Below are 15,653 nucleotides of genomic sequence, written 5' to 3'. Positions count from 1 at the left end.
TGTTTTTTACCATCCATGCGTCAGACAATGTTAGGTTTAATAATTTAATAAATTGTCATTATGCCACCAATTGAACCCTTAGGTTATCGCCAAAATTCTAACCATCTCAAATAGCCTCACAGACCCAGATAAGCACTAACCCTGGACTACCTAATGTTCCCTTGGGGATATGTGCGGTTTGCCTTGTAAGATGACCAATCACATTGTCTTTTACACTTTAGTCATTGGTTTGTTCTTATTTGTAATCCTGGGAAGCCTTTAATCAAATTTAACAAATATACTTGTTGCCTTCTAAGCTTTCCCCTTTACCCCACTAGGCCCCCGTTGTGATGAGTGTGCCCCTGGTTTCTATGGTAACCCCTTGCAGCCTGGTGGCCGCTGTCAACCCTGCCAGTGTAACAACAACATTGATATCTTTGACATGAACGCATGTGACCGACGCACAGGGCAGTGCAAGAAGTGCCTCTATAATACAGAGGGGCATGACTGCAGGCTGTGCCGTCCTGGTTACTATGGAGACGCAACCAGACGCAACTGCAGGAGTAAGTACAGCGGCCTGTTCTGTTCAGTAGTAGGGTTAATACCACATCCTTTTCTGTGCTACGATTTTGCACCAAACTTTACTCCTAGCCTTCTAAAGATGTTTCAGATTGCATTTGGCTGTAGTCTGATAAATTTACAAAGGTTTTCCAAAAGAGAGGTATGGAAAAGTACATTAAAAACATGACATTCCATGGTAAACTGTAGCAAAAGCATGGTAAAACAAAAAATACTGTGAAATTTACCATGATAAACTTTTAAAGGGCTAAAATGCTGTTATTTGTTAAAGAAACAAGTAGATAGCAGTGCATTAGCAAGCAATGAGAAACCTCTCGGTTTTGAGTGTTGTATGTTTAACACAGCAGTATGGGTTGTTACTAATCTAGTCATCTCCCCTCAGCTAACACATGCTTGTTTGGTTTTCAGAATGCACGTGCAACTTCCTGGGCACTGATCGCAGTCAGTGCAGCTCTCGTGATCAGTGTGAGTGTGACCGCAATAGTGGGCAGTGCCAGTGTCTGCCCAATGTCACTGGTCAAAACTGTGACCACTGCGTGGCCAACTATTGGAACCTGGGCAGCGGGAATGGCTGTGATCCCTGTGGCTGTGAGCCCAACAATGCTGTCAGCCCCACCTGCAATGAGGTAAGACTGAACCCATTTGCACAAGAATACAGAGCTTGAAACTGGCACTAGCCCTGTACCCAGTCCTGGGTTTCAGAACTAACCCTTAGATAAGTTATTGAAATGATCAGGTGCCAGAAGTTTTAACAAGCATCACAACATGAATTAGTCACAACTAAACCCACACAACTTTGTGGGTTTATTAATATGGCGATGAACAACTTATTTAACACCAGGCTCCAGGTAGTTCTGAAATTTAGCACTGGGCCAGGGCAGTGTTTCAAGCCATGGGGATAAGCATCCACCTATGTGGCTCTGTGAAACTACCAATACAGCTTAGTTAGGGCATTCCTTGTCAGAAGTTATTAAGACTAGAGATATTTGGAAATGCCTACTTGTTTGTTATTCCTTACTGTAACAGACCTGCACTCACTCTGGTTCGTTTAACCCTTTCAAATCAGACCCAGACACAGTTTTGGTGCAGTTGTGCACTTTCAATTTAAACAAACAAAATAAAACACAAAACCAAAACCTAACTCCATTCTGGAGCTATGACTACACATGTCAGGAACCTAAACTATTGCTGGATGGCTAAACCATTTACCAGCCACAACAAAAATAATTGCACACACAGTACCTTTCTTTACAGTTGTGTACCCACACAACCAGGCTCTTCACATAGCAGCCCTGAGCAGACTGACTGCTCTCCTTTTATGCTTGGCAGCTGATCTCAATTTACAATAACGAGGCCAACTGCCAAAACAGTAAAACAATTAAATTAAACCAGTGTGCATTTGCATGTGTTTTCTTCAGCAGGGAAGAATTTAACCCTCTCCCTGCTCACATTATATAGTCACACTAACATGTTTACAGTATCTAGAGAACTTCATCCATTCCCACATTCTTTATTACATGCTGTCGAAAGAGTCCTTATATAATATGAGTTATTATCTTAGCAAAGAAGACTAGAGGGCACAAATGAAAGCCTTATCAGAAGGCTTAGATCAGAATCAAATGTATGCATTTATTTCTCTGTAACAGTGTGTAGTTGTAACAGCTAAGACCCTTTTTTTTAAATAAACAATTAGCTATTGCCTTGTTGTGCAGTACCCAGTAGTGTGCTGTTGAAAGAGGCACTGTATAACATATATTTTGTGCTTTTAGTTTACTGGACAGTGCCAGTGTCGCCATGGTTTCGGAGGGAAGACTTGTCAGGACTGCCAGGAGAACTACTGGGGAAATCCCAGCGTGCAGTGCAGAGGTAAAACAGATATGGAGCAGAGCAAATGACTGTGTACACTGCTGAGAACCTAGTGTTAATCATACAGAAGCACACAGCTAGTCTCCCAGTGTACGGTTGTTATCAGCGGATATAGTAACAAAAAAAGACCACACTTGTTGTAAGAGCATCTATGTGGCAATAATACAGTGACAGAAAGCTAAAACAAAAAAATATATAATAAAAACATTCATGTTGTGTAGCTATTATAAACTAAAGATACATTCTTTTTTTTAATAAGTGTATTAAACAGAAGCACTTTTAATGTTAAGATTCTGGTGTTTTATTTGATTAAATAGGACCCAGTTATATCCGATTTCACCCTGTTCTGTGAGAGCAGATAAAGACCCATTTAAAAACCTTATTTAAAATTCAACATTTAACCTGCCCAATTGTCTTGTTTTCTGCATAGCATGTGACTGTGACCCTCGCGGGATCGAGACCTCTCAGTGTAACCGGGTGACGGGGCACTGTTCCTGTCGGCAGGGCGTGTCGGGCGTGCGCTGTGACCAGTGTGCCCGGGGCTTCTCTGGCCAGTTCCCGGATTGTCAGCCCTGCCACCAGTGCTTCGGGGACTGGGATCGGGTGGTGCAGGACCTGGCGAGCCGCACTCGAGCGCTGGCGGCCCGCGCTCAGGAGATCCAGCAGACCGGCCTGACCGGCGCCTACGAGAAGAACTTCCGAGAGCTGGAGGAGAAGCTGTCCGAGGCACGGGTCATCGTGAACGCGCGCAATGCCACTGCCCAGGCCATCGGCGACCTCATGAGACTCATCAACCAGCTCCGGTCAGCTTAGGATGCTTTTGGCAGTAGAGTAATTTCTATATACAATTCTCAAACAAAAATAAAAACTATTTAGGATTAACAACTGATAGAGAGAATTTTGCGATGCTGTTTTCCTACTTGAAGGTCTAGAATATCACTGTTGGATAGAAATACTACCATTGTTTAATAACCAAACCTGTAAAACACATAGGAGACTCACACACACTGTTAATCAATTACATGATTTAGATCTTCACATCAGCTGACCAGAACCCAATGTGTTTGTGTTCCTACAGTTGCAAGTACTGTCTCTTTTCAAATCCCATGCTTTTGTTTCCAAAGTGATTTTAACTGGGGTGGAAATCAGTTGTAAGACTGGTAATCTGAGTAATTGTCCCCATTGACCGCTGTTATACACTGCTTCGTATTAGCGAGAGTTTACTGTACATTTGTTGCACGTAGTCTAAATGAAATGTTCAGTTTCTCTACTGTACTGTTTGTCTTTCTCTTTTCTTGCAGATACTTTACCATGATACACAGTTCTGGTGGTATTGGAAGTCCTTTTGTATTTTTTGGAAGTACCATTAACTCTTTCGACTCTTACTAGAAACAAGATTGATGAGACAACAGACTCTCTGGACAAGATCGAGAGGGACCTGACAAGCGTGCAAGACAGCAACTTCGCAGCGAGCAATGATCTGAGCGCTCTGGAGCGAGAGGCCCGGGCTCTCAACCTGTCTGCCAGCGAGCTCGGACAACAGCTCGACACGCTCAAGAACTCCAACTTCCTGGGTACGGGGGGGGGGGGGGGGTCATCACATCAATCCTTTCAGGGGGGAGGGAGGAGACTCCTGTCACTGTAGGCAGTGTCCGACGGGGGAGCCCCTCCCTCCTCCTGTAGGACAGTGTCCGTCACACAAATGCCGTATGTAGGGGGGGGGGGCACAAATTACTTATGAAGTGTCAATGAGGATTGCTTCAGAAAGTTATGTGTAAATGAATGTAAAAAAAAACATTTAGCTAATATCGTACACAGAGTGCTTTTATAATTATTATTATTATTATTATTATTATTATTATTATTATTATTATTATTTAAAAAGACAGCCTTCACCAAGCTTTACTTTATAAAGAAAGGATGTTATAAAGTATGATCACTGAGGTACAGCACAGTAAGAAATGTGTGTAGAGTAAACAAAAACAGTGGAAATGTCAACAGCAGTAACAGCTGGTTAAAATATTATGGAAAGGAAAAGGAGACAGCAAACAAAAAACAGAGTGCATCTTCCTAGACTCAGTTTCTCCTGTTCCCTCACCACAGGTGCCTATGACAGTATCCGCAGCTCATTTGATAAGTCCCGGGCTGCAGAGCGCCGCGCCAATGAGTCCACAGTCACCACGCCCAGCACTGTCAGCCAATCCAGCGACACCCGGCACAAGACCGAAAGGCTGCTGGCTGAAAAGAAGAATGATTTCAACAAGAAGAATGCGGCCAACAAACGATACCTGATCGACCTGGCTGCCAAGGCTGAGACTCTGGACATGAAAATAATCAACGAAAAAGTAAGTCTGCAGTCTTTGTGTTTTTAGCTTGATATACAATGGGCCTGGTTTTATGAACGCTAGCAATAAAACGCTACACCTAACTTGGGTCCCAGTCTCACATACTTGGTAAAGGTGAGGGAGTGAAGGAGTCTTGAAATCTTTAGAACAGCTGCCTCTTGGTTGTGCTTCACTCTGTTCTGTTATCTCTCGCCCCCTTCTCCAGGTATGTGGGGCCCCTGGTGACGCCCCCTGTGCTGAGAGCCCCTGTGGAGGAGCAGGTTGCCATGACGATGAGGGAAACAGGCACTGCGGTGGTCTGAACTGTAATGGAGCGGTGGCGACTGCGAATAATGCTCTGGAGAGAGCCAAGTATGCCGAGAAAGAGCTGAGCAAGGCCATGGGCGAGGTGGATGAGCTCTTCCAGAAGGTGAAACACTGTCTGTATTGAACCAAACGCACAATAAAATAAAACCAGGGGTCCCAGGGGCTCTTCTAGTAAAGTCAGGATGAGTCTCATGATCTGGCGTGAATCCTGGTCGCGCTGAGTTGTCGATCTTGGCTTCTCCGCTCCTGTGACTTAAGGTGGGAAATAGTCAGGGGGTAGTTACTTCAAGGGTTTTCGGTGACCCCACTGAGCCAGATGTAGACTCAGTGGTTCAGTAGTTTGGAAAGATTTGTTGCTTACAGTAGGTTTAAGGGGTGAAAAATGAAGGGGTTTCATTGGTGGTATTCAAATTGTACATTTCAAATTGGGAAAAATTTGGGTAAAATTGATTAAAATGATAAAAGGAAATACAAAAAAAATACAAATGATTACTAACAAGCTTGTTGTGTTTTTAGGTGGCCCAGGCAAAGGTGAAAGCTGATGAAGCCAAAGTGAGGGCACAGGCAGCACTGGACAAGGCCAACGCCACCAAGACTAAAGTGGAGCGCTCCAACAAAGACCTGAGGGACCTGATCAAGCAGATCCGTGACTTCCTCACACGTCAGCCCCCTCCCTTAACAATAACATAATCAGCTGGCAAGGGCTTTTAGGCTCAATTTGCATAGCAGTTTTTTCTGCCACCTCTAGTTGCTTTTCTCTATTCTGTAACAGAAGTTTCCTATACAAAATACTCAGATGTTGTTGTTGGACACAACATGAAATAGTGAAAAAACTGCCATGCATATAGAGTGTGTGTGCGTGTGCGTGTGCGTGTGTGTGTGTGTGTGTGTGTGTGTGTGTGTGTGTATATATATATATATATATATATATATATATATATATATATATATATATATATATATATATATATATATAATAAGTATACAGTACATGCATTTTAGTCTTGCTAGGTTGGAATGTATGTCAGTCAATAGGACATGTTACCTTATGGTTAAGGTCACGAAGCCATGACCACCACGTTCAATTTTACCTTGGGGTGAAGGGACCCGGCAGGTGCAAGTCAGACTAAAACAGAGATTGCTTTAACCTGGTGTGTTTCTTTACAAACTGCACAGTTGAGATACACAAGGAATGGATGTTAACTGCAGACAAAATTTAGGAACTATTTTGTTAGCTACAATTACTTTAAATATGTCTATATACTATAGTCTATCTAATCTTTATGTTGTAATTTCCATCTGATAGATACCACCTGATACTTGCTACCTGATACAAAGACATTTTCAGGTGGGAAGTATTAGTATAGTATTTATAAATGATACCTTCTTAAGTGGAGTGTGGTAGCTAACCCCTGACAGTGGTGCTATTTGAGGATGCTGTGTCTCCACAGAGGATGGGGCGGACCCTGACAGCATTGAGATGGTGGCCAGCCGTGTGCTGGAGCTCTCCATCCCTGCCTCCCCACAGCAGATCAGACACCTGGCTGAGGAGATCAAGGACCGAGTCAGCAGCCTCTCCAACGTGGACGCCATCCTGGAACAGACCAACGACGACGTGCGCAAAGCAGAGCAGCTTCTGCAGGACGCCAAGAGAGCCAGGTACTGAGGAGCCCTTAGAAAAGTTTACCACAGCATTTCTGCACGGGAGCTTTGCAGTTTCCCCATGGTTATACAATAGTTTGCCATGTTTTTTCAATTTGCTTTACCATACCTCTCTGTGCTTTACCATGCTTTAATTGTGCTTTTATTACACTTTGATATGCTTTTACTATGGGGAGCTTTTATAAGTTGGGGGGGGGGGGGGGGGGTGCAGGCATGCTGGTCTGGGCTCAGGAAACAACATTCAAACAAAAGAGAAACATGACTTTTATACTAGAATTACCAACAGAATAGTGTCTAGAGAATATCTATCATAAACTGCTCATTGTGACACAACGATGGCCTTGTTTTAGGGTAGCCAAGAGGGTCATAGTCAGTCCACGGTGGGGTGTCATTGCCTTGTAGTGTACTTCACAGAAATGTACTTGTTTCATTTAATATTTCTACAGTCGTACACGTCAGCGTTTTATTGTTATGGACAACTCAGATCTAACTGAGACAACACATACCGGTGTGTGAAGGTGATGTATAGATATTGAACTAAAGAAACTTCAATGTAGAGCAGTCCTGTGAATTTGGATTCATAACATTATAGGAGAAAAGGGGTGTCAGACCAAGCACTCTGATTCAGCTGTCTCAGTACCATTAATAAACTGTATTAACACAGCTGAAAGTATGTGGTTGTACTGAGACAACCCATATGGCTGTGCCTCACAGAACACCTGGAACTTGGTTCTCAGTGCAACCAGTTGTCTTGTTTGCCTGTTCGTGCTTTCTTAGAAATCAGTTGCACAGGCAGTGTTTTTCTTTTTATTTGGCTGCTTGACCCACAGAGGGGTTGCCGTTGTCTTTTTCTGGAAGTGCTTCTCTCTAACTGTCTTGTCTCTCCATTCACCCCCAGGACTCGCGCAGAAAGTGTGAAGAACACGGCAGAGACAGTAAAGCAGGCTTTAGAAGATGCCCGCCGTGCACAGGCCGCTGCTGAGAAAGCAATTCAGCAAGCCAAGAGCGACATTGGTCAGACTGAGGACAGACTGGCACAGGTAAAACAATCACATGCTTGTGAACCTCCATATGCTACCTGATATATTGTTGTAGATATAATAACCAGGGCAGCTGCTGATTTCTTGGAGATCTCTCAAGTCAAGCAACTTTGGATCAATTAAAAAGCATCTTTTATTCACTGTGCTTGAAGGCTATAGAAATTTTAATGTGCTGAGTAAACACGCTGTATAACTCCCAAGCAGCCACAAGAAACCCTTATCCAATAACCTGTATAGCCAACACATACAGTAGATTATTGGAATAATAAAGGCAGGCAAGCAAGCAGACAATAGAGGATAGTTAACAGGGTGTTGCAGGGTGGTACCCATTCTTTACCTCCTTTCTTCTCCCAGATCCAGTCAGAGACTGCTGCCAGTGAGAAGAACCTGAACGATGCCATGGACCGCCTGGGCCTGCTGGGCAGACAGATCGAGGCCCTGAAGACCAAACGTGCCAACAACAGCCTGGTGGCGTCCAGGGCAGAGGAGACAGCCACCATGGCACGGGACAAAGCGAACGAGGCGAAGCAGGTAAGCACAGGGTGACTGTTCAAGAGAAGACGTATTATCTCCTGCTGGCGATTAAATAACAAAGTATGTACATATGTGGTATAGTGCCCCTGGTGGTCATGGGTGGCAGGACAGTATTTCTGCATGTGAGTGAAGGTGAAACCAATCCTCTTAGAGCTCTAAGTAAACTTGAAACTTCTGTTGTGTCCACTTCTGTTATCTATGACTAAAGGGGTGGAAGGCTAGACCTTTCCCCCCATGAGCAAATACAAGCAACTCTCCTGCTGCCGTCTAGCTCTCTTCCCTGGTGGACCCACTCACACAGGAGAGGTTTCTATAGGCTGGTAGATTGGCTTGTTCAGGGAAAAGTAAAATGATTGTCAAGGCTTTGTTAATGTATTACGTTTTTAACCCTGCCAATCTTGTAGCTTGCCCTCAACTCCGCCCACTGTGAAGCTAAAAGTTGTATCCTACAACTCCACGAACTGCGGACAACAAAATCTCTAAGGAAGCTCATGGTCCAAGTGCCCTATAATTTCAGGCATGCATATACATTCCATTACAACATACTTGTATTGCACTTCACTGATTTATCTCTGTCTGAAGAACTGGTTATCAAACTGTCATGAATGTTATTGAGACTATAAGATTTCTGACTATAAGAGCTAAACAAAACAATTTTAAATGCAATACTTATAACAGAGGAAATTCCATTCTGTCAGTCCATACATTTGGCCATCTATATGTCATACTAACATAGTTGCATGTATCTGGAGAACCGCTTATGAAATTGTCATGAAACTTGGTAATTATTACTCAACATTTTGTTGATATAGGTCATCCAAGTTAGGATCATACTGATACAGTAGCTCAAATCTTGAATTCACAGACGTGGCTGGTGATGCATGTTACTGACATACTTGTTAGCGTTATTGAAGTAGGATAATTGCTAGCTGTTATGTCAAGTAATCCTCAGTGTGGAAGGTACTCCTGTTCATTTCTCAACTTGTTTGTTTCCCCACAGCTCTTAGACGGCGAGCTCATTGACAAGTACAGAACGGTGCAGGACCTCGTCGACAGGAAAGCCAAAACCATCCAAGAGGCCAAACAAAAAGCAGAGAAACTGCGCGACGAGGCCAAGCAGCTACTGAAGGAGGCCCAGAACAAGCTGCAGAGACTGAATGGTAGGAGCAGGAAGGGCACTGAGGCCTACAGCCTGTGCAATGAGTTCTGGTGGGCTCAGCCAAACTACCAAAAATAACAGTTGTGTGGACGCTGAAAAATAGTTGACGTGTTCGATGGTGCACAACTTTGGAATCTTATGAAGATGTACTATTCCATATTGACACACAGGGGATATATACTTGTAGACATTACAGGGAGATATGTGTATCCTCTCAGACGGTGGAGCCTTGTATATGTATTGCATGTCAAAACTTACCTTTGCAGCTCATCCATTTGTAATGATACTTTGCATGGATGTTCATTACAGTTGTTCTCCATACTGTGATTGTAGGTTATGGTATTGATAGGGTACCTGAGGCTAATCTATTGAGGGCTGTATCTTAAAAGTCCATGATAAAGGCTTGAGTCAAATTGTTTGCCAGTTAAAGTCAATACTAACAAGAAAACTAGTTATGAAATTAAACTTTGTCAATTTATTTTGTGATAATGCAACTCCATTCACAAAGCTTGAGTTGTTGTTTTAAATAGGTGGTGTTTTTTTTTGGTTGTTTATAAATATATAATATATATTATATATATATAATATATTATATATATATATATATATATATATATATATAATATATCCATATACCAGGACCATTTTAATTCCTTGAAATTTGTTTTACAAAGTATTTTTTGTAACTTGGTGTGTCTGTGACCTGGCCACTGTAGCATCAAGAACTACAGACAATGATTTTAGTATTACAACTTATGTCTCAATTTCACAGTTTTTAATGTTTCTTTTAGTATTACAACTTATGTATGAACTACCTAAGGATAAGTTCATTGTGTTTCTTTTTTTCCTGTCTGCAGACCTAGAGATAGATTACGAGGAGAATGAGAAAACACTTGAGAGCAAAGCCAAGCAGCTCGATGGACTTGAGGACAAAATGAGAGGGATTCTAAAAGACATCAACCAGCAAATCCAAATCTACAACACCTGCCAGTAACACACGCTCACTCCAACAGCCAGCAACCACACAGAGCACTGGGACACTCCCAGAGCTTCTCAACAACTGCTGCCCCTCTAAATGGTGCCTCCTAGTGCGACCAGGCTTTACTCCAGTCAGAAGCTCCAGCATTTACACTTTAGTTTTTAATATGTTCATTTTCTTTGTGGTTTGGTGTAAACACAGTCCTTAATCAGGCAATAGACCTTTGGCTGAAATTAGAAGTACAGTAGTTTCCGGCTAAGAGAGCGCCCCTTGGGAAGCAAGTAAATTGTTCTATTAGCCAAAGTGTTCTCAAACATGGAGTTGACCACCAGACACCATTTGAATCAGTCAATAAATAAATATGTATTACTTTTCATGACGCACATGCATCAACATATGAAATGAACAGAATAAATGAAAAGCAATAGGCACGTGTATGCTATAAACTGTAGTAATAAACTGTCAAACTAAATTAGCACAACACCACTACACGTGTTAAAGAATGCAGCAGCAGCTCTAGATTAATCATGAGTACATGTACAATAATAAAGGCACGCACAAATTTATTTACCAGAATGGTGAAGCAACTCGCCAGAACGGAAAACACCAAATTGCTCAGTGACTTGTGTCTGATTCAGGTTTTTTGCAAGAGCTCGAACAGTTTACAACTTTCTGTAGCAAGAGAAACGGCATAAAAATTTCATTGTTTGTTTACATGCCTTTCTGTAGCGATGAGGTGCACTCATGGATATCAGAATACAAAACAAGGTAATAGTAAATGGTGGAAAGATTTAATAAACCAATTGGTGTGCCTCAAGACACTCTCGGAATGACAAGTCACTTTTGAAAAGATTGAATATTCATTTTAAGTTTGATGATGATGAATTATCAGGTTACAAAACAGTACTGTATCAGTTGTGAATGAATCGCTATTGCTACCAAAAACGTGTTCTTTTAAGCGAAGGTCTTGTTCCTTTAGGTGAAGCATTTACAATGTGGAAAAAAAACCTGTTTCACCACAAGGGTGTCCTCTTAGCCGAAGTGTTCTCAGGAGATGTTCCTATGCGCGGAGACTACTGTAATAAAAACAAAAATAGCTTTTGAAAAACACGTGTCCATGTCTTCTTTTAAAGATAAAATAAAACGGGTGTACAAAATAAAGAATTCTCTCACTTAAGTATCATTAATGGTATTTGGTTTCCAATTCTTTGTCTCACATTGATAAATCAAAAAGCCCTTGTGGGAAGCCACCTGGAAACACATTTTAATAGAGAAAACATAACTAAGAACCATGAAGGGATGTCTGTTTATTTATCCATACTGTACTTTGTCCACTCAAGTGGGGGGTTGAATCTGTGAAATAATTCCCTGTTTTCGGTGGAGTTAGGTCTGTTTCAACTACTAATCACTACTGTATATTTATTTATTTAACTCCTCTATTTTGAAAGGAGAAACATACCTGTTAATTTTATACAACTATAATCAAACAACTAATTAATATAATTGTTGATTTCAATTACACGAGAGTAGATGTTAAAACTTCATCCTATTTCGAACTCTGCTCTCGCCAAGATAAGCACCAGCTAAGACAGTAAACTAATGTGATCCATCTGCATCTCCATCCATTTGTGTTTCTTTCCATCTGTTGATGTAGATATCCTTCTGCCTGGTGTTGATGGCTGAAGTGTAATGCTGGCTCCAGGGATCAGCTTATTTTGCCTCCCCAGCGCATCAGCACACACAACGGCTGCAATGCTGGCTCTGGGGATCAACCATAATGTTATCTCCCCAGTGCATCAGCATGACAACTGTCTGGATTGAGCTAAGTAGGGTACATCTCTGGGGTCTTCAAGTGGGCACCTTCTGTCCTCTGTGTTTCGTCCACTAGCCCATGACACCTCAAGAGGGCTCAATAGTGATTCTTGCGTCCCAGCATCACCCCCATCCATCTCCAACTCAGGTCATGCCCAGCTTACTTACCCATACATCAGGGTTGATTTCTTTCTATTATGCTTGAGATCCCCATCCAGAATCGTTCAGTCTCAAAGCCACAGCCAGTTGCTGCTCCTGTCTGCTGCTTCAGATAAGTTATTCACTGTGCGACGCAACTCTTGGCCACTGAACCCGACATCTCTGGGAAACCGGGTTGTAAAGTGTGCCACAAATCCTCGACAACCCACCTCCACTGGGTAAACTCAGACTCTCTGACCAACATCTGCCAGCATCTTCCGGTCTCTAGCACCTTCCAGTTGTCCTGAGCGAGACTTGATTGTAACACCTTTTCTTGGTGGTTGGTCTCCTGGACGGAGGAATATTGTCTTTTGTGTGTAATGCTTTGATGGAACTGGTGGCAACTCATTGGTCAGGTTACGCTTGTCTTCCAATGCTAAGGCCAAACATCACAGCAATAGATCATGGCGCCAAGTAAACTATCCTTGGCTAAGACCCACCTCAAAATGTCAAAAATGTGCCTTAATGTTGCAGGTGCAACATTAAACACTGTGAATTAATTAAAAGATGCTTTGAAATTCTACCACTTCTGTCATTTGACATCTCCACTTAAACCATTTGTAATTCAGAGGATAGAGAGCCCCATTTTCAAGAGATGTGACAGAGCAATGGGGCTTGCAAGTTTTTTTCAATATCAGAGTTGCACTGAAAAACTAACCATGTGTTGATGCAAGGTTTTGTCTGAACTTTGTGGAGATTTCAGGGTGTTCCTGCTGTTTTGTTTTTTTCACCCACCTCCCAGTTTACCTGCAATTTTCAATAAGTAGAATGATCACAGCTTGCCGTGTCACATCTCTTTTTTTAAGGTGTGTTTTGAGTTGTTCTAAATGAGTTGCAGTTGTTGCAATGAGCAGTAAAAGTTTTTTTTTTTTTTTTTTAAAGAATTGCCAGGTTTGTGTGAAATGTGTTAATGAGGGTAACATAAGTGTGTTCAGTTGGTAATTAATAACAGCATATGTGATTTGACACAATCTGTACTTAAACACAAACGTAAGCACAGCTAGAGCTATGTGGAATTGTGAAATAAACATGATATTACACCTTCTACAGTTTAAAATGCTTGAGGAAAGAATGAGAAGGGGAAGGAGAAGACAACCTGGAAATAGAGTATATGGACCAGAGTGACTTTTCTTGACCAGTCAGATGAAAATCATGTCTTAGAGAGATATCTGCTTGATAAACAGGCTATAGCAGATTTGTGTTCAGAGACTCCCCTGGCTACCTATTGTTGCTCACATCCAAGTTAAGACCCTTGCTCTTGCTTATCACTCTATTCATCACACTGCCCCTTCCTATCTCCAATCCCTTGTCTACTTATATCCCCTCTCCACTCATCCTCTACTGGCTGACTTGTTATGCCTTCTCTTCATTCTCCTTCCTCCCATGCTGCTTCTTCTCTTCATTCTCCTTCCGTGCTGCTCCTTCTCTTCATTCTCCTTCCTCCCATGCTGCTCCTTCTCTTCATTCTCCTTCCTTCTGTGCTACTCCTTCTCTTCATTCTCCTTCCTCCCATGCTCGCTACTTTTCTTCACTCTCCTTCCTCCTGTGCTTGCTCCTTCTCTTCACTCTCCTTCCTCCTGTGCTGCTCCTTCTCTTCATTCTCCTTCCTTCTGTGCTACTCCTTCTCTTCATTCTCCTTCCTCCCATGCGCGCTACTTTTCTTCACTCTCCTTCCTCCTGTGCTTGCTCCTTCTCTTCACTCTCCTTCCTCCTGTGCTGCTCCTTCTCTTCATTCTCCTTCCTTCTGTGCTACTCCTTCTCTTCATTCTCCTTCCTCCCATGCTCGCTACTTTTCTTCACTCTCCTTCCTCCTGTGCTTGCTCCTTCTCTTCACTCTCCTTCCTCCTGTGCTGCTCCTTCTCTTCACTCTCCTTCCTCCTGTGCTGCTCCTTCTCTTCATTCTCCTTCCTCCCATGCTCGCTACTTTTCTTCACTCTCCTTCCTCCTGTGCTAGCTCCTTCTCTTCACTCTCCTTCCTCCTGTGCTGCTCCTTCTCTTCACTCTCCTTCCTCCTGTGCTGCTCCTTCTCTTCACTCTCCTTCCTCCCATGCTGCTCCTTCTCTTCATTCTCCTTCCTCCCGTGCTGCTCCTTCTCTTCACTCTCCTTCCTCCCGTGCTGCTCCTTCTCTTCACTCTCCTTCCCCCCAGTGCTGCTCCTTCTCTTAACTCTCCTTCCTCCTGTGCTTGCTCCTTCTCTTCACTCTCCTTCCTCCCATGCTCTCTCCTTCTCTTCCCTCGTCCCCCTGTGGCGGAATCAGCTATCAGTTATCCTCAGGCCTGTTTCCTATTTATATATCTTTTTGTATTTTTTCCTTTATACTTATTTTGTATATAATGTATGTATGTGTTTGCTTAATTTTGTGCAACTTCTTTAAACAGTGCCTCATTACACATTATCATTCTGTCACGAGGCTAGTTAAGCTCCTTTGGCCTGGCCTGATGTGGAAAATATGCAAAATAAGCACAGGTGTTCAGGAAGGATCTTTGTCTAATTTAGTGCTGCACAAAGTATGGGGAGAACACAGAGGAGGTTTTGATGAATTACAGGGGCCAGTTCTGCTGCCTGCCAAAAGAAGGGATCTGAAGCAAGAGGGTTACCTTGAACCTCAGTCAAGAGGAGAGAAAAAGATGGGGTCCCTCTTGACCCAAAGAAACAGCTGAACAGTTTAGAATGCTTGAGGAAAGAATGAGAAGGGGAAGGAGAAGACAACCTGGAAATAGAGTATATGGACTAGAGTGACTTTTCTTGACCAGTCAGATGAAAATCATGTCTTAGAGAGATATCTGCTTGATAAACAGGCTATAGCAGATTTGTGTTCAGAGACTCCCCTGGCTACCTATTGTTGCTCACATCCAAGTTAAGACCCTTGCTCTTGCTTATCGCTCTATTCATCACACTGCCCCTTCCTATCTCCAATCCCTTGTCTACTTATATCCCGCCTCCACTCATCCTCTACTGGCTGACTTGTTATGCCTTCTCTTCATTCTCCTTCCTCCCATGCTGCTCCTTCTCTTCATTCTCCTTCCTCCCATGCTCGCTACTTTTCTTCACTCTCCTTCCTCCTGTGCTTGCTCCTTCTCTTCACTCTCCTTCCTCCCGTGCTCTCTCCTTCTCTTCCAGTGATGAATGAAATCTTTAAACCACTAGGAGTACTGCTCCCTCCTGAGATTTACTTTTATGAGGCTCGAACGGG

The 15,653-nt window shown here is 42.8% G+C and overlaps 1 protein-coding gene across 1 annotated transcript in view; it reads left to right on the top strand.

Moving 5' to 3' along the window:
* lamb2 (laminin, beta 2 (laminin S)) overlaps window positions 1-11,229 on the top strand; it is a 51,143-nt gene extending 39,914 nt beyond the window's left edge. Inside the window, exons 22-34 of the mRNA XM_041273210.1 lie at window positions 318-542; window positions 967-1,184; window positions 2,328-2,424; window positions 2,855-3,227; window positions 3,814-3,998; window positions 4,528-4,769; window positions 4,975-5,178; window positions 5,592-5,736; window positions 6,527-6,734; window positions 7,636-7,777; window positions 8,132-8,308; window positions 9,312-9,471; window positions 10,328-11,229. Of these exons, the coding sequence (XP_041129144.1) occupies window positions 318-542; window positions 967-1,184; window positions 2,328-2,424; window positions 2,855-3,227; window positions 3,814-3,998; window positions 4,528-4,769; window positions 4,975-5,178; window positions 5,592-5,736; window positions 6,527-6,734; window positions 7,636-7,777; window positions 8,132-8,308; window positions 9,312-9,471; window positions 10,328-10,464 (2,513 nt within the window). The 3' untranslated portion in view covers window positions 10,465-11,229. The remainder of the gene's footprint in view (window positions 1-317; window positions 543-966; window positions 1,185-2,327; window positions 2,425-2,854; window positions 3,228-3,813; window positions 3,999-4,527; window positions 4,770-4,974; window positions 5,179-5,591; window positions 5,737-6,526; window positions 6,735-7,635; window positions 7,778-8,131; window positions 8,309-9,311; window positions 9,472-10,327) is intronic.
* The last annotated feature ends 4,424 nt before the right edge of the window (window positions 11,230-15,653 follow it).

Source organism: Polyodon spathula, chromosome 16 (assembly GCF_017654505.1).
Source record: "Polyodon spathula isolate WHYD16114869_AA chromosome 16, ASM1765450v1, whole genome shotgun sequence".
Lineage (NCBI taxonomy): Eukaryota > Metazoa > Chordata > Actinopteri > Acipenseriformes > Polyodontidae > Polyodon > Polyodon spathula.
This window is presented reverse-complemented; position numbering and strand designations above follow the sequence as displayed.